This window comes from Nicotiana attenuata, unplaced genomic scaffold (assembly GCF_001879085.1).
Source record: "Nicotiana attenuata strain UT unplaced genomic scaffold, NIATTr2, whole genome shotgun sequence".
Lineage (NCBI taxonomy): Eukaryota > Viridiplantae > Streptophyta > Magnoliopsida > Solanales > Solanaceae > Nicotiana > Nicotiana attenuata.
The window spans coordinates 30,896-56,192 of record NW_017671185.1 but is presented as its reverse complement, the minus strand read 5'-3'; the positions used below and the strand labels follow the sequence as shown (position 1 = coordinate 56,192).

Here is a 25,297-nt window from a genome sequence, read left to right as displayed (position 1 = left end):
GGCATATTATATTTCTCCAAATGAAGTCTTTAACTTCTTTCTCCCGCACCTGTTTAAATGCCCCTGCTTCTACCCATTTAGTGAAATAATCTGTAAGCACAAGTAGAAACTTTACCTGACCTTTTGCTTGTGGCAATGGACCTACGATATCCATTCCCCATTTCATAAAGGGCCACGGAGCTATGACAGGGTGGAGTAACTCAGCTGGTCTATAGTTGTTTTTGGAATTCTTAATGAAGTCTGCACGAGTAATTATCGCAGATAGATAATAAATTGGTAAACAAATTGTACTAAATGTCATTTTTTTTTAATAATTGTGATGTCTAATCCAGCTTGCGCACACCAGACTAATTCCACTAGGTCTTATAAAAAGGTTACATTAGTCAAAGCAAAAGATGTCACTAAAGAAAACTGCACACAAAAAATTCTTAAATTCAGATGACCCAATAAAGACTGGAAAATAGCAAATAACAATGAGTTTTAACGAAAGGGTCATGCATAAGTCAAGCATGAATATACCAAACGTAGTAAATAGTTCTTAGTATGAATATACCAAACGTGGTAAATAGTTCTTAATTTATACAGTACATATAATCTAAAATTCTAGATATAGGAATTTATTTTCGGTCACTAGATATACAGGTTCAATTTCTTCTTTTTCAGGCCAACAAATATTTCCCAGACATATTTATTGGCCTGAAAAGAAAAAAGGAAAAAATTGGAACCTAGTTTTTGAAAGATCGTTCATTTTCCCATAAATTGCAGTTAGTTGCTAACGTCAATGTTTATTTGCAGAAACTTGATCTAGTTAATGGCGTGATCTTCCCTGGAGGGTGGGCGAGGAAGGGTAAATATTTTGAGACTGTCAAAGCAATTTTCAAGGTAAGTATTTACCTTATCGAACATCTATCCTGAAGTAAATTTGTCACTATTTCGTAAATAATTCTTATCTGTCATATTAGAGAAATTTTTGAAGGAAGCTGAAACCGAGTTAACAGAAAATTACCAATTTAACTCTAATATATTCTGATATTTCTATATTTTTCTTCCTGATAATTACAGAAAGTTTTGGAGAAGAATGATGCCGATGAACATTTGCCTCTCCTCGCTATCAACCTCGGATTTGAGCTTTTGATGATGATCGTTTCCAAGGTAATTCAGGAATTGAGGAGCCTACTGTACCAGGCTGTCTTTATTTTTAATGAAAAAAAATGTTGTATCACATTATTTGTCATGTTGGTTTTCAAACTCAATAAGTAACAAATTTTATTACATCTTTTTATTAGGGCTGTTTTAACTATTGAGTAGTTCTGACAATTGCTGTTTCCATTTCTTTTTTCTTTCTTTGTAACAGGACAACAATATTCTTGAGAAATTCAGTGTACCAAATCAGGCATCTAAACTTCGTTTCGTGGAAACCGTGAATATTGAAGATACAGTATTCGGGAGGTATTCCTAATTAAAAATTACTAGTAATATCGCCAATCTAATTTGGAAAAATTACGCTCAAATACAATTGATACCATGATGCTACCAAAATTGGCCCATATTTTTAAATGCTACCAAAATTAACTCACATTGTATATGATATGTAAAAATTATTTCACCCTTTATCCCTTATAGTTGCTAACAAGACAAAATAAATGATGAAAAGACTTTACCTCTTTTCCCTTGTCTTTTTGGCTGCCTCATCACTCTTTCCATCATCTTCTCCATCATAACCCCTTCCCTTTTCATCGTCTTTCATTACTCTCTGTTCCTATCTTTTCACAGAAAATATTCCTTACCTATTCCATTTTTTCTTTATCACACCACAAAAGATGTATCCTTTGAATTTGAATTGTAGTTTTAGATCTGAAAAAGCCATCTTCATTGAAGCTCAAAGCTCCATGATATGGGCCATGGATGTCCCTGTGCATTAAACTCAATTGTGTGAAGAATTTTGGACGAAAAATTTTCGATTCTACTGCTGGGTTCTCAAAACATCGACTCGAATGTTTTGAAATTTTTTAATTCGAATAACACTATGACTTCGTGCTTCAATTTGGATGGGTGTTAATTAATAATGATATTATTAATTGGTGAGGCAAATTTTTGGTGTTAAAATAGAGGTGTGGTGATGGACATAAGGTGTTTTCTAGTTTAAATTTTGTATAATTGATATTTATACATACTTATACGATATTGTATAAATTATGTATAATTGTGTATAAATATGTATAAGTGTGTATATTTGTGTATAATGTTATATAAATATAATTGGGAGTGGCGATGCCATACGCAAAAAGGAAGAGACTCATAGAATGGCAGAGGCAAATAGAGCTTTTGCACATTTTCGTTAATCCATGAACAGGATCTATACATCTCGATCGGAAAAGAATCAAGAAAAAAAGAAAGAATNCTGATTGAGACTTCTCTGTTCAATGCTTCAAACCTTCTTTGATTATTCTTCAGATTGTACCATATATCCTTCATGCTTGTAGTCTGCTTGTTCCAGTTGTTCCTTACTATGTGTTCAAACTCTGCATGTTAAGTAAGGAAATTGAAAAACTTAAAAGGTCTCCCCTTCACCTCCATTGCTGCCTCCACTTCTAGGCATAATGGGGAATGATCAGAGAAAAGAGGGTCCATAATTGTAACCTGTAATGGTGGCATATTCAGCATCCACTTGGCATTTACAATAGCTCTATCAATCTTGCTAAACACATGACTATTTGTCCATGTGTATGTTCTTCCTACAGTTCTGAGCTCATTGAGGTTGCAGTCTTCCATTAGATTTCTAAAATCCCTGATTTCATTATCTTGTATTTCTGTGCCATTTACTCTATCTTCTTTATCCATCACAGCATTGAAATCTCCCATGATCAGCCAATTATCCACTGTCTGTGTATCAATTTTCCTCAGTTCTTCCCACAGGTCTTGTCTTTGAGCAACAGTATGCAGTCCATATACAGCTGTAAAAGTGAACTGCTTAGTTGAAGTGCTATTCTTAACTATGCCATGGATATATTGGTTATGAGACTGCATCATGGTAAATTGAATTCTATTAGGATCCCATAGAATCCAAATTCTGCCTTTTTGATTCCCTGTATTGTTGGTGCACCATCTCCAGCCTGGTGCACATTTATTTATAATTTCTCTTTCTTTATTGTTTTGGACTCTGTGTTCAACTACTGCTATAAGACTTATTTTTTGTTTTTCTAAGAAAACTTTCATCTCCTTTTGCTTATGTACTTTATTGAAACCCCTCACATTCCAAGTTGCAATCTTCATATGATCTGAGTATGTGGGATTATCTGCTCACCTGCTCCCCTACTGCATCCAGCTGCCTCATCATCTGCCCAGCTTATCCTACCTTCGTTTGCCACTTCACTCAGAGGAGAGAAGCCATTTGTAGTTTGTATACCCTGCTGTATAGGACTTGTCATTCCCACCTTGCCCTTTGCTTTAGTCCATACTTGTTGATCTCCCTTTGGGTTCTGTGGTTCCTCTTCTTGTTCTGTCTGCTTGCCCATGTCTTGTTGTGTCTGTTTTGTAGTACCTATTGCCACCCATTGAGTTGTTGCTCTCTTTGGTGGTTGTATGTTCCCATTAACATTGACATTCCTCCCTTGTTGCTTATTCTGATGCTGGTCATTTTTTCCATTCCTGTTTATTTGTCTATTTCTGTCCTGTTCTCCTTCACAATCATGCCCCACCATCAAGCACTTCTTACAGTATTGAGGTACCCAGTCATACTCAACCTCTTGGTCAAATTCTTTGCCTGTAGGATCTTGGATTTTAACACTCCTTGGTAACTCCTTGCTAATATCCATCTCTATGAGCACTCTAGCATATGAGATTCTAGCAATATTACTTGTGCACTCATCAGCATATAGAGGTGTCCCTAATCCACTAGCAATTCTGCTCAGTGACAACCTACCCCAACAATTCAATGGCAGATTAGGAAAGCTTACCCACAGTGGAATAGTTTTGAGTACTTCATTATATAAATTGAAATCTTCAGTCCAAGACTTTAAGATCATTGGTTTCACCCCTATTGTGTATGGTCCTGAATAGAGAACTGCATTCTTATCATCCAAACTATTGAATAGTACCACAAAGTAACCTTCATTGTGATAATACACTATAGGTTTAGCAGCAAAATTCCATTGAACAGCTATAAACCTCTCCATGGCTCCTATTGATGGTGTTTCTCCAATAACATAGACAATTATAGCTTTTTTCCATTTCATATTTTCTGATTCCATTTTCTCATGTTGTAATTGCACCTTTTTAACTCCATCCTGTATAGTAGGTGGTATGAATACTAGATCCATACCTCGTGCAGCCATTTTGTTCCCTGCGAACAGGTTTGACCACTTCTGCTGGTTTTCTCCCATTGCTACTTGTGGCTTGACTTGTGTAACTTCTTTCCCTGTGTTCTGCTTCATCACTTGTTGCTCGTTCGTCACAATTTCTCTATTCTCCTTGTTGTTCAGCTCCTTATTCTTATGACTGTTTTTAGCTTCCTTTGGTGCTACAGTAGTCAATGGAACAGTGTTTTGGCTCAAAGTTCCTTGATCTATCTTCTCAGCAGCTATCTGCGATGTCGATTCACTTAGATTTGGGCTCAGATTCTCCAGATCTCTAGTTAATTTCAGCTGCATGTTGTTCCAACCTCGATTACCCTCGGAATTTTTTGGAGTTCCATTGTCACAGCTATGGAGTTTCATTTGTGCATCTACATCTGTGTTGCGCCCCTGACTACCATTCCTACTTCCTGAAGCGATAAATTCTGCTAGTTGTACCTTTGTCACCAGCTTTCTAGGTCGTCCTCTCCCTATTGTTTTCGATCAGTGCACGTTAGCCAATACACGCAAACATGCGCCGAGAGAGAAAGTCTAAATATTTCTTGCAGCAATTTTTATTTTTTTTTATTTTTTGATTTCTACCATTTGAAACTTGGGGAAGAAACAAATATAAGATTTGACAAAGATCCTTCAATTACATTAATGGTTCTAAAATATATCACTATTCTCATTTTATCATCTAAACAGTCTAAGTTTCCTCTAGAATTGTAGATGTTTCTACTGCTTCCACTTATTACAATATTACATTAAGAAAAGCAAATTCAAATATAAAAGCCTTATGTGTTTTCAGAATTTAAATGCCACCATTGAAGTTGGTTGTTTCAATTGGAATCTGTGCGAAGCGTAGGAATTTATAAAGAAGGCATAATAGCAGTAGTTGGTGGTGCAAAAACACTTTTTTAGGACCTTAGCCTTTTATCTTTGGGCTATAAATTTGTAAAGCTGTAACTGGGCTAACTAATTGCAATATATGTGTATGAATTGTACTAGTGTGTAATTCTCCCATCTAATTATTACTTGATCAATAATGACCAAGGATCCAAAACAGATATGGATCAATACTGAAGTTGTTTGTATTATAGGATGTTAAATAAGTGATTAGGAGGCTTCTGGAACAGTGATTAATAAAAGGAGTTATATATGATAGCCGCAAAAGCGCATAAAATTGTATTTTTTTATATAACATACAGAAGTGAATATTTATACAAAAACTATATCTTTGAAAAAATGACACTGTATAGCCGCTCTCATAATAATAGCCGGAAAAAATGTATATTATTTGTGTATATATGTATACATTCTGTATGTTATATACAAAAAATATACAAATTTTATACACTTTTCGGCTACCAAATGTGAATAGTTTCTGGCCCAGGCTAAAAGTGATAATACCCCCTTTTTTTTGCTATTATTTTGAGAGCGGCTATACAGTGTCATTTTCCTGTTATAAAATATTTGATTTAAATTCTTTTGACAACTGTGGCAAATTGCATTTTGCATTATATAGAGGAGGGTTGTTTATTTTGGGCAATATGTTTGATGCAGATTCCCACCTACATTACTAAAGAAGTTGAGTAAGGAATGCCTTGTGCTCCAAAGAAACAAGGTGAGTCCTAGAAAATATGCTTGCACTTGCTGATAATTTTATAGTGATATCACAATCATACCCTGCAATAGTTTGTCTATTTATTTTCTTCTTCTTGGCTGACATTTGTAAAATGCTTCAATGTGACTGATCCTTTTATGTTTCCCTCATACAACAGTATGGTTTATCACCAGAAAAGTTTCAAGCAAATGATGATCTATCTAGCTTTTTCATTATGTTGACTACTAGCACAGACACACGCAACAAGGTACATTGTCTATATATAATATTAAGCTGCATCCTTTCTCCCCTTTTGCTATACTTCCAAGTGGTATCGAAAGTAAAGATTTTGGAACTGTAATTTTCAACACAACGAGTGATCATCTAAATTCTTAATTGATGAATCAGGTCTTTGTTTCTACTCTTCAAGCAGAAAACTATCCCATAACTGCTTTACAGTGGCACCCAGAGGTAACATTTGCACCAGATTTTCTACTGAATTACGGATAATTATGATTATTGCCGTCTTATTAAATCCAACATAGCATGTTGTAGATGTGAGATACTCTTTACTTGATAGGCAGCCTAAACAGACTCCTAAAGAGGGCTGTGATATAATGATGGCTGAATACATACGGAGACACTTAAAGTAGGCACGATTTTTCATTTAGACACCTAAACTCAAGGGTGTTCCTATTGAGCACTTATACTATCCGAGACTTATTCCAATTAAGCACTTCTTTGACAATCAGCCAAACTTACAAAGTTTGTGCAATGCACTCGCTGCTGACTTGGCGAATGACGAATAAAAAAAGGACAAATATTATTTTGAGTAAAAAAAGAAGGAAAAAACCTAAAAACACTACTTAACTCAACATCTTCACTATATGTTCATGTGTGTTCTTCACTATTTTCATGTGTGTTCTTGTTCCAAGCACGATTTTAATCCAAATTTTTAAGAGAAGCTCCTCCAAATTTGTTATAACTTCAGCTAAAGATTCCCCACAACGACCCGAAGACAACTCCAATATTAATTTCCCAAACTTTCATCAAATCAAGTAACCCATTTTAAACCTTCAAGCTTTTTAAAGACCCATTAATGGCCTGAGATGAGATGGGGTGCAGCTGGTTTCTTAGGGTTGAAGAAGAACCCCAAATCTTGAACAAACATCAAAAGAAAATCATTCACAAAAAGTAGTGCAGCTGAAATTAGCATTAATAGCGGGCCAAACTTTGAACTAAGACGAGCAAAGCCAAACTACTTCTCCAAATCGGAACGAACAACAGGGGGTACCGGTTGCAGACCAGAGCATATTATGCCTTGTAAAGTAGGTATTCCAATGGTTTTGCTTTTCGTCAGAAATATGTATAAAAAAAAAAAAGAGAGGGGGATCGTTGGTTTTTTGGAGAGGATGAGGCCGCCGGTTTCTCTCGCCGGATTCCGGCAGTGAAGAGATGGGAATTGCCTCAGATCTGTTTTGTTTTTGAGGGAGAAGAAGAAGGAAATAAAAAAGAAAAAAATAAATAAAAAATCTGTTTTTTTGGAGTCTTCACGCGCCTATATTGGGTGAAACTCACTTTATGTGCCAACTCAGCAAGAAGTGCTTAATTGGAATAAGTTTCGGATAGTATAAGTGCTCAATAGGAACACCCTTGAGTTTAGGTGTCTAAATGAAAAATCGTGTCAACTTTAAGTGTTCCCGTAGATATTCAGCCTATAATGATCTATTGAAAGAATTAACTTGTTGTAGTATCATTGTTTCTCTGTTGTATCGCGGTTTCCTTTAGAGAGATTATCTAAAACAGCAATGACACCAAAAGTTGTCAGTTGATCTCCTAGGAGTAGGAGCTAAGTAGAGGAATATCATCTCTTAAGAACTTCTCCTATATTTTCTTGAAAGGAAGGGCAGAACTTAACTTAAATGTAAAAGTCGAAATAGAATTATATGGAGTAAAATTTATCTGGCTTAACTGTTCTTATTACTGCAGAAAAGTGCTTTTGAATGGGGATCAGCAGCAATTCCACATTCTGAGGATGCAGTTCAAGTGACTCAACTTGTAGCGAACTATTTTGTCGGGTACATCTCTTTCGCTTATACCCCAAGGAAAGGAGAATCTGGTTTACATTCATGTCATTATCACAATGAAAACTCAGAAAATGAAACACATTAGACAACCATGGAACTAGAGTTCATGTTTTCGTGAAACGACTAGGCAGAAGTTTCATGCTAGTATATATTTTCTTGGACCACAATTTCTATCACATGTAGTAACTTTTTTTTCCTATAGCTTTCACAAGCAAACTGAATTCATCAATTTCGGCATAAATTTCTTGCTTTGTTTATCAAGCTTTTAGTCTCTGATTGTTCCATTTTGTCATCTCTTCCACCTGAGATGGGAAGCTGGACGTAGTTATATGCTAACCAGTTAGCTTTTTTGTTCAAAGATGGTTGCAAGCTTTCTCTTCTTTTATATATCTTAAAATGCAGTGAAGCAAGAAAGTCTTCTAATAAACCGGATGCTCAAAAAGTACTTGACAACCTTATCTACAATTACAGTCCTGCTTATAGTGGAAAAGCTGGGTAAGTTATTCTGCATTTTGATATTCCTAGTTAGCAATCACCTCAATTTCCAGGAATTCAGTTTGATATGTAAATGTCTTTTGTCCTGCAGGAAGGGTTACGATGAGGTTTACATTTTCAACGGTCCTGCGTTGAGCTCTCTTTAGGTGCAGAGGAACGCAAATGACCTAGTAACAATATTAGAATAATCCCGAGTGTAAGATTTGGTAATCGAAGGGAATTCTCGAGTTGCATCTGACACTATTGATGCTTCGACCAATCTGCAGTTTCATTTCAAAACAACTAGCACTTGATTATTAATAGCTCCGCTCTAGTATCAATGATACTGTATCATGGTGTGTGTTTTGTTTAAGTTTCAGTTATAAATGTCCTACATCAGCCCACAAACAAGAATTCTATCTTGAAATAAGGATAGAAGTACTGCAGCAGATTGCAATTACCTTGTACTAGCAGCTATCCTTAGAATTTAAATGCACATATACTATCAATATAAATCCATAATGTTGGGATAAAAAGAAAAGAAAAAACCTTAGACCTTCCACATAACCACAGTGCTTCAGTGGCATTTCAAGATTACTTCAGTAGTACAACTATGCCTATGACTCAATTGAACCATAAATCATAGAAAAACTCTGGCAACTTTGTTGATAAAAGGTTGTAGTTTAGTTCACAGTGACAGGCGTACTCTTTAAAAATAATGGATACAGGAATACTCTGCATCCATTGACTCAAAATCTTGACACCATCTTATGCATAGGCGGAGCCAAAATTTCAACTTTATGGGTTCTGAAGTTTAGAACAACAATTTTAAGGGCTACTAACTAGGTTCTAAATTAAATTTTTTAACACAAATATACTATTTGAGCAAAAGCTACTGGGTTCGGCCAAACCCCTATTCAGGCTTCTAGCTACGCCACTGATCTTACGTGGACATAAACATTTCACACAAAGTCAAATTGCCACAAATATCAAGCTAAGTTTATTTCATCAAATATTGATCCTACTAAAGTCCAACTAAGATTAAAAGCTAATTAGAGCAACTAAACAAGAGCAAGTGTTTGAACATGGTTGTAAGCATGATACCATTTATAGTTGTACACAATAAAACCTTCAATGCTGAGATGAAGTTGTTCTAGCTGCACTTTCAGAAGCTCCTTGATATCCATACTCTTTATATCATAAGAGATCATTTTTTCTGGTACTGACAACACGAGCATCGTCTTCCCATCTTTCTCACCATCAACAAAACACAGCACATCAAATTGGTAACCGATAACATCAAGAGACTCCGGCTCATTAATCACCATTAGAGGAAACAAATGAGTCAGATCATCAACATCCACAACATATTTCACATACCACTTTGAACAATCATTCTTCAATTCAAACACATTAAGCAATGTAGGCCGAAGCGCATTTTCCTCAATAAGATGCAAATTTCCAGCAGATTCACCAAAATACTTGATTTTTCTTCCGTTACGCCCCGCAGGAACAGAAGTACTAGGCATTATTTTCAGACTATCATTATCAACATCAAAGCACACAAAAGCTGAATGTTTACTGATCCAATATATATTACCATTCAAAAATACCCCTTTCACAAAATAATACTCTCCTCTGACCCGAACCCCTTGACCCGACTCCTTCCAGTTATTACCTTCAGTAGAAAAAGTCAAAAACCTCAAAAACCCTAATCTTTCTCCAACAATGCAAATAATCTTGTAATGGCTAGACCTTTTCGGATCAAAAGCCAAATTCATTGACACAATTTCTTCTTCATCATTAATATCAGGAAGTGGAATATTAGTGTATTGATTTATACAAGGGTTATAAACACAATATAACACGTCATCACTATCAAGTTGAAGAAGCTTAAGGCAAAACAAACCATTACAACAGTGTAACGGTTCAACTGAACGGAAGTTGTCTGTAAAAGTGCGGATGTTAGAAGGGACAGCTTTTCTTTTACTAGTGTCGGAGAAATTAAAGAGGTGGTCTAAGTGGTACTTCTTGTCGGATTTACGGAACAAGAAGAGACTGTCGGTAATGGCGGCGCTCCGGCGAGAATGGAGTTGCCGGAGATAAGGGTCGGAGATGAAGGAACGCCAGCGATGAGAGACGCAACTGAAACGGAGAAAAGAACTGGCTGGTAATCGTAAGAGAATTTCCTTTAAGATATCATCGCTGCCGGCGATTTTTTCGGCCGGACAAAATAATGATTTTGATATCTTCTGCTTGAAGTTTTCAGGCATTATGGGATTTAGCAGAGGAAAGTACGAGGAGTGAAGTTGAGAGGAGTTTAAAGGAGTTGAGATTTAGAAATGTTTGTTCATTTTGATTGAGTTTGTTATGGCCAAAAAATAATAATAATAATAATAATAATTAAAAAAACAAAAAAAAAGTGTTTGTTATGGCCAACCTTTTTTGACGGTTTTGAAATTGCATTCATTCAATCCAGGAACAATATTGTTATTCTTAACAGTCCCAACTAGCATGAATGAGCCACGAAAATGAAACTTTCTAGTCTAACAATTTCGGAAAAATGACAACAATTTTCCTGATAAATCAGCGCAATAAAGGGAAATGGTTAGGCAGTTAGCTTTAAAAGGAAATGAAAACCGGAAAAAGTATAGGCACAAAATTAATTTTATCATTAAAGTGTTGAACTTATGTGCAAATTGCTTGAAATTACAGAGGACAAGAAGGTGAAATTATTGGCATTGAGTTTTGGTTAACAAGGAACCCCCAACTGCTACCCTTCGGGTACGCGCAAGGTAAACCCGGCTTTTGTGTAATAGCCCGCAAACTATGCAGGAGGATAAATCACACTAGGCGAGTCTCGTGTGACGAGCTCGATAGAGAAGGTATGCAAGTGGTTTCTAACTCTAGATCTCCCATTTGGAAAGTCCCTTGCTCAACCAATTTGGCCACCCCGAAGGGTTTATTGGCATTGAATCTCGTGCCCGGGCTCGATATACAAGTGGTTTCGAACTCTAGACCTTCCATTTGGAAAGTCTCTTGCTCAACCAACTCGAGGGTTTATTGGCATTGAGTTATGACAGATGACTTGTCATGTTAGGATTTTGCCACTCTGTCAATTTCATGTCAAAATAAAAATAAACAAAATTAATTTACCGTGTAAGAAGCATAGCATTTAAGCCGTCATACCATATCTTCCTTTGCATAACATTTACCAAAGCACTAGATAACCTAAAGTTTGAAAAATGTTGGCTTGTACACTTATTTCAATATGGGAATCGTCATCCAATTGTTCATGTGAAGCAAATACTACCAGTAGGTGAATCCCAACTCCTAATATTCCTAGCAAATTTAATTTGGAGTATGAACGAAAAAAGGAATTGGTGGTTTCAGTTTCGCCACTTTAAACTTAAAAAGGGGTTATGTGGTAGCGACTAAGGTGGAATTACGTTATAGTTGATGGTAGAAGAAAATGACAGAAGCAAACTCAGACTGTGAAAAAACGAAAATTACACAACATATATGTGCACCACCTTCAACTACTATTCATCTTCTCAATCGTATCTTATCATGTTCGTTGGCTCGCTCAATACGTACTTCGGTAGTTCATATTTGGTACCTGCAACAAAATTTTCTATTAGCGATCAATTAACCAGAAGAATAGTTCGTTATCTTTGGGATTAGTCTAAAATAGTCCTTAAAATATAGATATGAGCAATTTTAGTGCTTTGTTATTTACCAAAATCAAACAATTTTGGTCTTTGTTATGTTTAAAACACATGAGAATAATTATATTTCACAGAATTGGCCCGTGAGAAGCATGTGAACTAGGAGTGTACAAAGGGAACCCACAAACCGCACCAAACCGATAATCCGAATCAAACCGGGAAAAAAAACCCGACTATGGTTTGGTATTGGGAAAAAAAACCCGACCACAATTGGTTTGGTTTGGTTTTAACTAAAAAAAGTCAAACCGAACCAAACCAACCCGACATTAGATGTATAGAAGTTTTAAATATATTTAATACATAAAAATATTTGTTGTTGTGTAGTTTATAAATATTCTTAAACATTTTCATAATTTTATCTTTTAACGTATTATTTTAAACTTGGACTTATAATTCTTGAATATAATGTTACAATAAGTTTTATAGTCAATATTAATGCTAACAAAAGACATTCAATTAATTGTACTAGGAATGACAATAGTGTTGGATATCTATTTTTGTAGTTTTTCCATGATTTAGATAAAATACACAACTTATTTTTTTTTATAGTGTTTAGTCATGTAAAAATATTACTTGTTAGTCGTACTTATTACTTAGTAATTTTGGATTATGTTTATTTTCATTATGGCATATTAATAATATTTATTTTATGCGATTTTATTATCTTTATTGTTGAATATCTTAGTACAATACCATTTCTCATATCATATTTTATGTTACTTTCACCTTATATAGCTATTTTTTACTAGGATCAAAGAAATATTTGGAGCACAAATTCTATGTTTTGTGCTATGAAAACTTTATGGGGAAAAAAAACCCGAAATAACCTGAAAACTCGAAAAACCCGAGAAAACCGAGATTAAAGAATCCGACTTTTATTGGTTTGGTTTGGTCTTTAGATTTAATAACCGGACACAATTGGTTTGGTTTGGTAATTAAAAAAACCGATCCAACCCGACCTATGTACACCCCTAATGTGAACCATGCAAACGGGCTTCTTCCGATGCATTTAACCCAATTCTCTAGTTTTATTTTGTTGTATGGCTCTAACGCTGAACTGATGTGCTTCTTGTTGGTAAAATGGCAAAGATACTCTTAACATTGAGAGTCAGAGACGGCTTAACCCCTAGGCCACTAAAGTGGCCGCTTTGGGCCTCACAAAATTAAAGGCCCCAAAAGAAATTTTTTTAACCGCCTTTTGCTACCTTGTCACCTATTTTTAATAGGAATTTTTACATTCCTATACACTATTTGAAACGTTATTACCCTCCCTACTCAAGTTTCATTTAATTACCTTCTATATAAAATTTGCCATTATATACATTTTAGGAATTAAATGAGTATCCCTTTATATTAAGAATCAATTATTTCTCATCCTTATTCTCTCTCCCTCTCTCTCTCTCTCTCTCTCTCTCTCTCTCTCTCTCTCTCTCTCTCTCTCTCTCTCTCTCTGTCTACGTCTCTCTGTCTACGTCTCTCTCTATCTCTCAATCCCTAATTCCAGTAATGTAGAGAAAAGGGAAGGAGAGCAGCAATTCTATGCTTATTGAAATTTCAGTAATGTAGAGTTGAAGGTGTTGCAACAATTGGTGTTCAAATTCCAGTAATGTTGCACAATTGGTGTTCAAATTAAAATTGTCAATCAATAAATTTTGAAGGTGTTTGACTCTCCACCATTGCAGCCATTAAAAAGCTTTGAATTCGAATTTGGGTTTTCAAAAACTATTATTTGTTTGAATTTGGTGTTGTTGCAAATAATTGGAAATATTATTTGGAGTTTATATCTCAATTTTGAGGGTGTTTTGGTGAAGATTACACTTGATTTTGGCTGAATTTCAAATTAAAAGAAGAAGAAGAAGAAGAAGAAGAAAAAGAAGAAGAAGAAGAAGAAGAAGAAGAAGACATGACATTATAATTACGGAATTGTAGTAAAGTTGTAATAAAATTATATTATGTTGTTTATTTTTTTTTTAACTTAAATTATGAAAGTTGAACAATATTGTATAAAAATTGTATTTAAGTTGTATGATATTATAGTTGTATATAACTGGGTAGAAATAATGTATGAAAGGAGTAGCACATGCTGGAGCAATGTTTGTTACTGTTTTACCCATGCCCATTTATATCGTGCATGTTTGTTACTGTTTTAGCCATTTTTCGCCTCTAGCCCAAAGGAGTAGCACATGCTGGAGCAATGCCCCTTAAGATCTTTATCTTAATCCTTATCTGGCATGTTGGGTGTGAGATGAAAGGTTTATTGTTGTTTTCATATCTCTTCTCTATATCATTAAGCAGTTCTCCTGTCAAAGTCTGGTTGATTTTGGGTATGTATATTTTGCCATGAATTAGTAAGCGTGGTGATTTCTATATTTTGCCATGAAGTAGTAGAAGATGAGATATGGGGAGAAAGAGAAGGTGACTGTACTCGGGATTTGAGGGATTAGATTTTCTAAATTCCTAAATATAAGTTCAATCTGGAGAGAAGATGGGAGAGATGAGAGAAAAAAAGAAAATGGTGTAGTTAAATCCCTTGATTGAAGGCACTAATAATGGATTGGAAGCCTTTTAAGATGGATTGTATATATTTTGTAACTAAAATGTGTTTAGGTCGGGTAAATACCGAAACATGGACATTTTTCGTAATAAGGTTTCAAATAGTGTATAGAAATGAATAACATAGTTTTATATTTTATGTTGTCTTTTTTCGTAGTTGGTTGATAAAATTCAAATGAAAGTGAAAGGTAATTTAATCTGCAGTTACTTTCTAGTTCTTCTTACTCCAATTTAAATATACAACTCTAACTTTGTAAAATATTTTCTTTCAAGATCTCTGTAGGTACGCTTCAAGCTAATTATATCGTAAAAAGCTATAATTAATTAATTTATTATTTTTGTAAATACAATTCCCACATGATTGTTACTTTGGGAGGCAATGCTATATAGTGAGTTATATTGACGGTCATGTGAAAAGAAAAATTCAAAATTAAACTTAAAGGTTAATTTTTCAACAAAGATTAAAGGGGTTGGTTACATCGTCAAGAAGAAATTGAATCCCAAAAGGTAAAAAGAATGAACTTCAACAAAAATATCTAAAATTATTAAACAAATTTAAGGCCTCTTATTACGGCTTGGCTTAAGGCCTCCATTACCATTGAGCCGTCTCAACTCCTTATAATTTTTTATTTTTTTATTTTTGCTTTTAGTAGGACTTTGTTCATGCACACCCAACACTTAGTGCTGCTAGTATGTTTTTTGTTAAGGTTTGATAGGGAGAAATGATTGAGACTTGAGGGACTCCCGTCCTTATAGTTTCTGAATATGTATGCTCCAAATATATGTAAGAACTATTTTAGGGCAAATGCCAAAACATAAGGGTCTCTTATCATTTTCTCATCAAACAACAGTAACTTCCATTCAAAATCTGCTGACTGGACTTTGGTCATGTTAGGATTAAAGCTGTACATGTAATAAGTATACCTGTTTCATCATAGCAGATGGTCATGTCAGTGTTGTGGACAATGACCCCAGCACTATCCACAATTGCTTGAGCTAGCTCTATATCAGCTTCTGCCGCAGCACGAAGCGCATCCCAGATTTCTGTTATAGAGTGAAATAATAAAGAGTTTTTAGTTATATTATTGACTATAATTAAGTAATAAATAAATAAATAAATAAAAGTGCTCTCTCTAGCGGCTTAATTTTTTAAATGAGATGGCCATACAAGAAGAATTTCCATATGCTTGTTTAGTGAATTAACTTTTAACATATCTCGCACATGAGATATTAAAGGATACAAATTAATTAACTAAATAAAAGTGTGTTATCTCCCTAAGTTTAGACAGATGATGACACGATTCAGCAGCCATCATACTAACAACTGAATACAACACAGGGTCGAGATGGAGCAGCCATTCGAACAGAGTATACCTTTCTTGCCACCATAGTGAGGAGCAGTGTCCCAAAACTCTTCCCTTAGCTGCATCAACTGACTTCTTGTTATTGGCTGTGGATGCTTCCATGGTTTTGGCTTTCGTATTATCTTTTTCACAAGTCCTATTATATGCATTTCTACTTTTTAATAATCATTCAATTTAACTCTAATTGTATGCATCAATAACTAAACAATTCAAAACTTAAGCAGAATAAACAGAGGAAATTAATTAAATCTAGAAAAGACTGACTCTTTGGCTTGGCGTGAGACGATCCGCTACAACCCATGTTTAATTTCTTTTAGCATATAGAGTTAGACACATAAACCATAGTGGTTTACAACTTCTCGAAACAATTTTCTGAAAACTGCAATGAGATGTAAGAAAATACTAGCAAGAAGGAGTAATTTAGGGGAATGTCACGAGGTTGAATTTGAAATACCATACTACGACTATGGATAAATATTAAAGAGGAAAGTTCAGTTGGTAGTTGCCTCTGAATTGCTTTCTCGTGACTACGCCCATTTATGCCCACTAGACTCATTGCGTAATAGTCAAATTTTCACCATTGAAGATAATGAAATAATTAAACATAAAAAGTCACTTGTATGTAAAAGAATAACAACTTAGGTGCACACATATTTACACCAAATTAATGAATGCATGACATGTGTCTTTCATACGCACATTTATCAGTTAATCATGGTAAACTGATATGCATTTTCACTTTAGTTTTTAAATGTTAAGGTTAAATTGTTTGATTTAATGTAAAATACCAGATTTAGTTTCACCATTAAAAATTTATCTAAGAAATAGAGCTATCCACATGGTTGCCAGAAGCTTTACTTTTTAGATATGTAGCAGGAGGAACTCCATGTACGATTGCATAGAAATCATTTTTTTTGTTTCTGGATAGAAATTGTGTGTTACATCCATTTTGTGCATTATTTTTAGAATAAAAATAAAAATAGGTACAGGATAGATATACTAGTAAATGTACACACACCAACTCCCCTTATTCGCTAATTTCTTAAGTAGCACAATTTGTTTTAGTGATTCACAAATAGACCCGTCGTCCATCATTGTGGAAGTGAAAAAAATATCATACTGGACGCGGACAGGTAGAGGAACTTTTCGTTATTTACTAGTGATTATCACGTTAAAACTGTCATTGGTTTTAATTTTTAGTTCGGTTCAACATGCTCTCAACTTTTTGCATTACCGACATCAATAACAAGGTCTAATTCGGCAATAGAACAATAGAAAAGTTTTGTTCCAATGCCAATTTTACGTTTGACTGCACATATTAGAGTTTAGCTTTTATATATTGATAGCGTAAAAGAAACAGGCCACTTATGGTCAAATCATAACAAATACGACGCCTTGGGTTATACCTGCTACAACAAGTTAAGATAAACGGAAAATGTAACTCTCTAACTGGTATGTGCGTATGTTTTGTCATGGGCTGCTTTCCAGCCATGCCCCATGATCCCATGGACGTACCCCATGGCGTCCTGGCAAGCCTCCCAACGCCCAACGCCCCATGTGGTCTTGGCAGTGCCAAGTGACAAGCACGCATGTGTCTCTGTCGCCCCACCGATAGCCCACGCTAGCGCCCAGCGGCTGACAGATGCCAACAGTGTCGCGCGAACAAACAATGCCACGTGCACAGTTCATGATGATGCCAATAGCATCGCGCACACAAACAATGTCGCGTGCGTAGATCCTGATGCCTCGCCAGCGCCCAGCCGCAAGCAGATTCCAACAGCGCCGCGCGCACCAACAATGTCGCGCGCAGACCCTGATACCAAGTGCCAGCGCCCAGCCGCAGGCCGATGCAAATAGTACCACGCTCGCCGACAGCACCGCACGCGTAGACCCTGATACGAAAGACAAAGTTGCTGCCAACGGACCTGTTTCTACCTTGTAGAAAACTAAGTCCTTTGCATTGTAAATATAGAGTAGTTTTATTTCATGTACTTCCATTATGTTTCTCCAGCTTAGTTAGGTCAAGTCTTGTAACTTTGGTTTATTTTTTGTAAGCACTATTAGGGGGATCAAGCAAACAAACATTTCTCCGTACTGGTGTCTCTCCCCCTCGACACCGCGTAGTCTTTTGTAACAGCTTTCATTCATTAATGCAATCAAGATTTCATTCTCAATTCTCATTTCAGCTTCTGCAATTGCTCTTGATATTGGTTTTTCCGTACGGCACTGACAATCTTGTCTAGCGTACGGAGGGGACCTCAGTTGGCGGACAGCAACTGCACTGACATTGGTTGCTTAGCCTTACGTTCGCCCTTCCAAGGAACCTTAGGAAGGCACCGCGTAACAGTTGGTATTAGAGTCTAGGCTCGACATCTAACGAGGGAACACGTTGCCATTACTATCATTTCTAACCATGGTGAATCATGGGGACCGCATTTCGGCCCTTGAAGAGACGGTTGACGTATTACAATCCATCGTGGATACGGTGCCTGATCTAAGCACTAACCTAGTGCAAAGGTTAGACGACCTAGATCGCAGAATGCGGCAGGCTGAAGTTGACATAGCAAACATCAGTCGCGACTCTGAGGAAGACCGGTAAACGGTAGCCATTGAGGCAGCCAATATTCATGGCAAATTCGAGGGAATCCAACAGGAGCGCGTCAAGGATTTAGCCCATCGAAAACAAGATGCAGACAGGGTGACTGCCATGCAGCAAACCATAGACAACTTGAAAGGCCAACTCAATATTGTCAATGCTGCACTACAAAGCCTACTTCGAGGAAGCGACAACCAAATCAGGGGTACAGTGAACCTCGCCCCCATGCCACAAAATCTGAAAATTTCGGAGCCAAAGCCATACAGCGGAGCTCGGGATGCTAAAGAAGTGGAAAACTTTATCTTCGACATCGAACAATACTTTGATGCCGTGGGCGAGTTGGAAGAAGCCAAAAAGGTAGTAACTGCTGCCATGTATCTTCGGGGTGATGCTAAACTCTGGTGGCGAGTGAAATACGAAGCCATCAGGGCCGAGGAAGATACTCTCAAGACATGGGCAGAACTGATGGCAGCCATACGCCTGCCGTTCTTCCCCAAAAACGTGGAGTACAATGCACGGAGAAAGCTAAGGGAGCTCCGCCAGACCAGGTCAGTGCGGGATTACGTGCGGGTATTCTCCGCGCTCATGCTAAACATACGGGATATGGGTGACAAAGACAAACTTTTCACATTCCTAGAAGGTTTGAAACCTCATGCCCGTATGGAGCTGCAAAGATAAAGGGTAGATACCCTCCCCAAGGCTATCCAAGTTGATGAATGCCTAAGGGATTATCATATGGAAACTCAGAAAGATAGGCCTCAGCCGCCTGTCCGAGGGGTTTACAACGGGAGACAGCCTAGCAATGGTAGCCCTAACAGAAGTAGGGGAGATCGAAGTGCAACCAAATCCAAGACCCCTTCCTCAAGCAGCAACAGTGCTGCATCCGTCAACAACAATCAGGGGAGGAAACCCCCTTCAGAATGCCATCATTGCGGCGGGCCACGTTGGAAAAATGAATTCCCACATATACAGATCAACGCTCATCGGACTGTTGAGGATGGGTCGGATGACGACTTAAACGATGCAGATCAAGTAGGTGCCTTCAATGCAATTCTTGGCTCCATCCCTGATACCTTAGCGGGAACCACTGTTGGTATCCCTAAGAAGGACTCATGCCCAATCTCCAAGAAAGGGAAAAAGAAGGCGGATGAGAGGCCTCCTTCTACACAAGATAGGACCTTAATGTTCGTCGAAATGAAAGTAAACGGCAAGCCCATTCGGGCAGTGATAGACGCAGGTGCTACCCACAACTACTTGGCCTCGACTCAGGTGGACGCCTCAACCTAGTTGTGCAAAAGAGTAAGGGTCGTCAAGGCTATCAATTCACCACCCCAACCAGTGAGTGGAATATCCAAAGAAGTGCCTATGAATCTTAGACCTTACGAAGGAAGATTCAACCTACGCGTCGCAATCATAGATGACTTCGAACTGATAGTGGGATTGGAATTCCTGAGGCAAACCAATATCATACCCGTACCATATGCCAACATGCTCTTGATGATGGGAGAAAACGGGGCCAAGCCCCGCATCATACCGTGCATGCCCATAAAGATGGCCGCTGAAAACATCGCAGCCATGCAGTTGAAGAAGGGAGTCAAAAGACATGAACATATGGTTCCGGCTACCTTTTGCAACAAGAATCAGAAATCATATCATCGGCCTCAGACGACTGATGACACCCCTCAGTGTGTGAAGACTCGTCAAGCAGGCCACAAGGGCAAGTCAAACCGCTCATCACAAACGGGACTCTTGGAGCCACTACATGCCCCGGAAAGACCTTGGGAAAGTGTTTCCCTTAACTTCATCACAGGATTGCCCAAAATCGAAAATCTTGCATCTATCTTGGTTGCAATAGATCTGTTTTCCAATTATGCAACCTTCATAGCAGCCCCACAAAACATATCAGCAGAAGATACAGCTCGACTCTCCTTCTCGCACATTGTCAAATATTGGGGCTTGCCCAAAGACATCGTTAGTGACCGCGACTCACGCTTCACTAGCAACTTTTGGACCCATCCCTTTAAGTGCTTCGGGTCAAAATTGAGTCACAACTCAAGCTTCTATCCACCATCAGATGGCCAGACGGAACGGTTCAATGACATGCTGGAGGAATATCTCCGCCACTTGCAACTGGATCACAAAAGCATTGGGTGAAGCTTTTCGATGCTGTTCAACTGTGTTTCAACTCTCAAAAGAGCCCTACTACAAACAAAAGCGCTTTTGAAATTGTTACCGGACAGGAACCGCTTCTCCCGCAAACGGTGAATGCATCAACCATGCCGAAATCTCCTCGAGCTGCCAACTTCTCGAGGGAATGGGAGTGCAATTTGGAGATAGTACGGAGCTATCTCGTCAGAGCCCAAGAGCGGGCGAAAAGGTTCGCCGATCAAAATCTTCGCTTTGTCCAACACCAAGCAGGAGACAAAGTGATGCTAACACATCCCAAAGCGGTACTTGTTTGCAGCGAGGACCCATGACCCTCGCCTACTGCAAAAACACATCGGACCCTTGTCCATTGAAAGACGCATTGGAAAGGCCACATACCAGGTAAACATCCCAGCCTGGTGGAAGATCCATCCAGTCTTCCATGTTAGCCGCCTGAGATCTCTTCGGAAAGACATAGAACATCATTCACAATGCCAACTCACAAGACATAGGGGAACAGACCGCCCAGCCAACAAGAGCCTGATCAATCATCACCCTGTAGGTAAGGCTTCGAAGACGTCGCCAACTCAGGTGGGGGAGAATGTCTTGAAATGCTTTCTAGCCATGCCCCATGACCCCTTGGACGCACCCCATCGCGTCCTGGTAAGCCTCCCAACGCCCAGCGCTATGGTCGTTCCCGTGGTCTCGGCAACGCCAAGTGACAAGCGCGCATGTGCCTCTGTGGCCCTACTGATAGCCCACGCCAGCGCCCAGCGGTTGGCAAATGCCAACAGTGCCGCACGCACAGACAATGCCGCATGCACAGTTCATGATGATGCCAACAGTGCCGCGCACAAACAATGCCACGCGCGCAGATCCTGATGCCTCGCCAGCGCCCAGCCGCAGGCAGATTCCAACAGCGCCACGCGCACAGACCCTGATGCCAAGGGCCAGCGCCCAGCCGCAGGCTGATGCAAATAGTGCCACGCGCGACGACAGCACCGCTCGCGCAGACCCTGATGCGTGATGCGAAAGACAAAGTTGTTGCCAACGGACCTGTTTCTACCTTGTAGAAAACTAAGTCCTTTTCATTGTAAATACAGAGTTGTTTTATTTCATGTACTTCCATTATGTTTCTCTAGCTTAGTTAGGTCAAGTCTTGTAACTTTGGTTTATTTTTTGTAAGCACTATTAGGGGGATCAAGCAAGCAAACATTTCTCCGTACTAGTGTCTCTCCCCCTCGACACCGCGTAGTCTTTTGTAATAGCTTTCATTAATTAATGCAATCAAGATTTCATTCTCAATTCTCATTTCAGCTTCCGCAATTGCTCTTGACGTTGGTATTTCCGTACGGCACTAACAATCTCGTCTAGCATACGGAGGGGACCTCAGTTGGCGGACAGCAACCGCACTGACATTGGTTGCTTAGCCTTACGTCGCCCTTCCAAGGAACCTCAAGAAGGCGCCGCGTAACAGTCTGCATGTTAAATTACTAGTTGTCCTATAAAAACTTTCTTGCGAAAATCATAAAATGATAGCCAAGTACTAATAAATGAATTCATACAGTATACGCAGTCAATATTCATCTAATACACTTTCTTGTGAGTTGTTCTCTCACCTACTGGCTTCATTAAGGGATGGGGATGAGGGTTCTCCACAAGTTAGCACCAAGCTGTGAAGTTATTTAGTTGAGCATTTGATCATCAAATAAATCACGGCTGCCATTTTTCAACATCAGAAATCACATGAACGTCTCATCCTTTTCCTATTACTTTCACTCACCGGCAATACGTACACCACTAATTTAAGATTTTTCCTTTCTCTTCTCTCTCCATAAGAGTAACAGAAAATCTGTGACTACGACCGATGCATCCTTAGCATTTTACACATGAAAAGTGAAGGCCCGCTTTGTACTACAACACAGATGACTTGCTTCCTTTAATATTAGAGTTACAACTTACATGACAAAAAAGGTACATCTTTAAAAGCACGTCCCTGGCTTATAAAACTAAATCCTTAGTGACTATTCATGAATAACGCGGGAATGAGTCTCCATACTTGCTCCTCATGTTGTAATGAGCATACTTTGGATCCTCATAGTTTACTGGTTTCATTTCAGCAGGTTTTGCCTCGACTCCTGCCTCTAAAACTTTGTCTTGTCGCCGATGTTTGGTTCTTTCTTTCTGGCTTTTAGACCTCATGTGCCCGTATGGAGGAACTTCACCTGAGGTCCCGTAGTATTCTGCATACTCATGTCGTCTGGAAGACCTGTGCTTGGTTGACAAGGTAGGGTCTTTAAAACTACTAGACCTAAGCTTGGTGGGCTTTCCCTCGGGAAATTTATCGCCGGCAGCTGGGATCTGTCTGCTCTCGGAAGCAGGCGCTGGTGCCCTCTGCTTTTGGACTAATGGGGGCTCAACTTCATCTTCAGGCATGATGAGTGAATCTTTCAGTGGAGTTAGTCCAGGTTTATTAAAGCACTTGTGTCTAACGCGCAGTGGAACGATATGGCCAAAAAGGAAACCCACAGCCTCTACTGCAAGCTTGGACAAATCCCACACAAGCTGCCCAAATGATGGCCATCCTGCTTCCTGTTCTTCTTTAACAATTTCAACAACAGGAGTGGGCTTCTCTTTGATTAAAGAAGGTTCCTGTTGATCCACTTCCGCCTGAACTTGCTGCAATATCCACAATTAGGAAACAGCTTAGTTATACAAGCCTATCGTTTCATACAAAGTACGAAAAATATTTACAATATGTTTTTGAGGCCATGACAATCTTGTAGGCAATTGCTGAAGGATAAACAACTGAGTGTATGTCCAATCAGAGTCTTGGAAGAAATGTGGGCAGGAGTAACTTTTAATCTTTATGCCAAGACGTAGTTATAGACTGAATTGACGTAATATTTCTAGGCAATCAAAGATATTCCTAGAAAATACAGCCTCTATTTCATTTAAACCTCCACTTAACTTGATCTTGAAAGGCATTCCAATGTTTCATTGGTCAGCCCAGAAAATGAAAATCAACCTATGTTGCTCGGATACTCCAAAATACCACCACCCGTGTCAGATCCTCAAAACATGCATTATTTTTGGAGGCTCCGACACACATGGCAGCATTCTTGGAGGATCCGAGCAACACAGAAATCAACAACTGACTAAGAAAACGATGCTTGAAAAATAATCACACAACTGTAATGCAAGAAAGAAGACCATGGATCAGAATCACCTACCATCTTGGAGCCAAATCCCTGCTGGAGCATACACGCAGCATACCCAATTAAAATAGCACCAATAACCATGACAATATCTGCCACAAGTATAAGATGAAGTTAGATAGAACTAAATGAAACCATCTTAATGCACTTCAATGTATTACCAGGCTGAGCAACCAGTGGTAAAAATCTAAAATACACAAACAGGAAAACTAAATATAGTTAATATTCTGTAAATCCATCCACCCATTAATTGGTCGGTACTGATATGAGTAGTGTGAATCTAGTTGGTATTTTTCTTTTCTCTTAATGCCATTTTCACATCCTCTTAACCTGAGAGCGGGTAGTAGAAACTATTAATATTTTTTTTTTGCTTGGATCTAGCGAGACATTCTTATAGAGCAGGGGTAACCGAGGTGACAAGCCCTTTTCTTTTTCCTCTCCCCCTCTCGCTCTTCAATCTTTTCTGATTGAGCCCAAAAATCAGTCTTCAACCAGAGTTCTTTAAAATTTTTGGAAGGATACATTTGGGTAGGTTTTGTTTAACATTCCAATACTACCTTGACCTATCACGTGTTTAAAAGGTAAAGAGCTTGTGAGTAAAATAAGTTTCTTATATGGACTAACATACTAATTGGTATATTTCTAATGCTGGTATGCTCACAGGGACATCCATGAAAGACAGCAAGAGCAAAATTGGAGACAAATAAGTTCTAAACTAATATTAGTTAACGGATGAAGGCCAGCAGCCGATGATGCACTCTCAATTCATCTATAAGAACCCAGTTTAATGTCGGGCACATTCATATTTAAGATGAAGAGTTAGTTATCACCAGAAAGTGCTCAATGTCCCCCTCAAATGAAAACGTGACAGAATGTTGCTAGAGGCTTATAACTTATCCCACCACGTGCTTGTTGGCACCATAAAATTCTCCAACTCCAATGATTTTAGTATAAAATTCTCGGATTGAAGTACTATTCAAGCCAATCAGTAACTTAAACCAAATGAAAGTGGCCAAACCATGACACTTTCTTCAAGAAGAAAAAAATGCATCCACATTTCATTTTCCCATACCAAGTGGACATATCAGATAGATATCAAGGATATTGAACACACTATATATATATATATATATATATATATATATATATATATATATATATATATATATATATATATATATATATATGTATGTAT

General features: G+C 38.1%; 4 protein-coding genes across 4 annotated transcripts in view; 1 reads left to right on the top strand and 3 right to left on the bottom strand.

Annotated features, from left to right (window-relative positions):
• The window catches only part of LOC109206503 (gamma-glutamyl hydrolase 1-like), a 10,769-nt gene extending 2,012 nt beyond the window's left edge, over positions 1-8,757 (top strand). The window contains exons 2-10 of the mRNA XM_019369325.1: positions 796-882; positions 1,063-1,152; positions 1,355-1,449; positions 5,898-5,958; positions 6,116-6,205; positions 6,346-6,408; positions 7,927-8,015; positions 8,427-8,519; positions 8,611-8,757. Coding sequence (XP_019224870.1) covers positions 796-882; positions 1,063-1,152; positions 1,355-1,449; positions 5,898-5,958; positions 6,116-6,205; positions 6,346-6,408; positions 7,927-8,015; positions 8,427-8,519; positions 8,611-8,665 — 723 coding nt within the window. The 3' untranslated portion in view covers positions 8,666-8,757. The remainder of the gene's footprint in view (positions 1-795; positions 883-1,062; positions 1,153-1,354; positions 1,450-5,897; positions 5,959-6,115; positions 6,206-6,345; positions 6,409-7,926; positions 8,016-8,426; positions 8,520-8,610) is intronic.
• An 802-nt stretch (positions 8,758-9,559) lies between these two features.
• LOC109206496 (F-box protein At5g07610-like) lies at positions 9,560-10,771 on the bottom strand. Its single transcript, XM_019369318.1, has one exon. The coding sequence runs from the start codon at positions 10,769-10,771 to the stop codon at positions 9,560-9,562; it is 1,212 nt and encodes a 403-aa protein (XP_019224863.1).
• An 898-nt stretch (positions 10,772-11,669) lies between these two features.
• LOC109206502 (ubiquitin domain-containing protein 2-like) lies at positions 11,670-16,587 on the bottom strand. Its single transcript, XM_019369324.1, has 4 exons — positions 16,408-16,587; positions 16,154-16,279; positions 15,704-15,823; positions 11,670-12,117 (listed from the first exon to the last, which is right to left on the bottom strand). The coding sequence occupies exons 1-4, from the start codon at positions 16,442-16,444 to the stop codon at positions 12,053-12,055; spliced, it is 348 nt and encodes a 115-aa protein (XP_019224869.1). The 5' UTR covers positions 16,445-16,587; the 3' UTR covers positions 11,670-12,052.
• Positions 16,588-22,588: 6,001 nt separating this feature from the next.
• LOC109206501 overlaps positions 22,589-25,297 on the bottom strand; it is a 4,774-nt gene continuing 2,065 nt past the window's right edge. Inside the window, exons 6-7 of the mRNA XM_019369323.1 lie at positions 24,118-24,194; positions 22,589-23,563 (exon numbers count right to left, since the gene is read on the bottom strand). Coding sequence (XP_019224868.1) covers positions 22,913-23,563; positions 24,118-24,194 — 728 coding nt within the window. The 3' untranslated portion in view covers positions 22,589-22,912. The remainder of the gene's footprint in view (positions 23,564-24,117; positions 24,195-25,297) is intronic.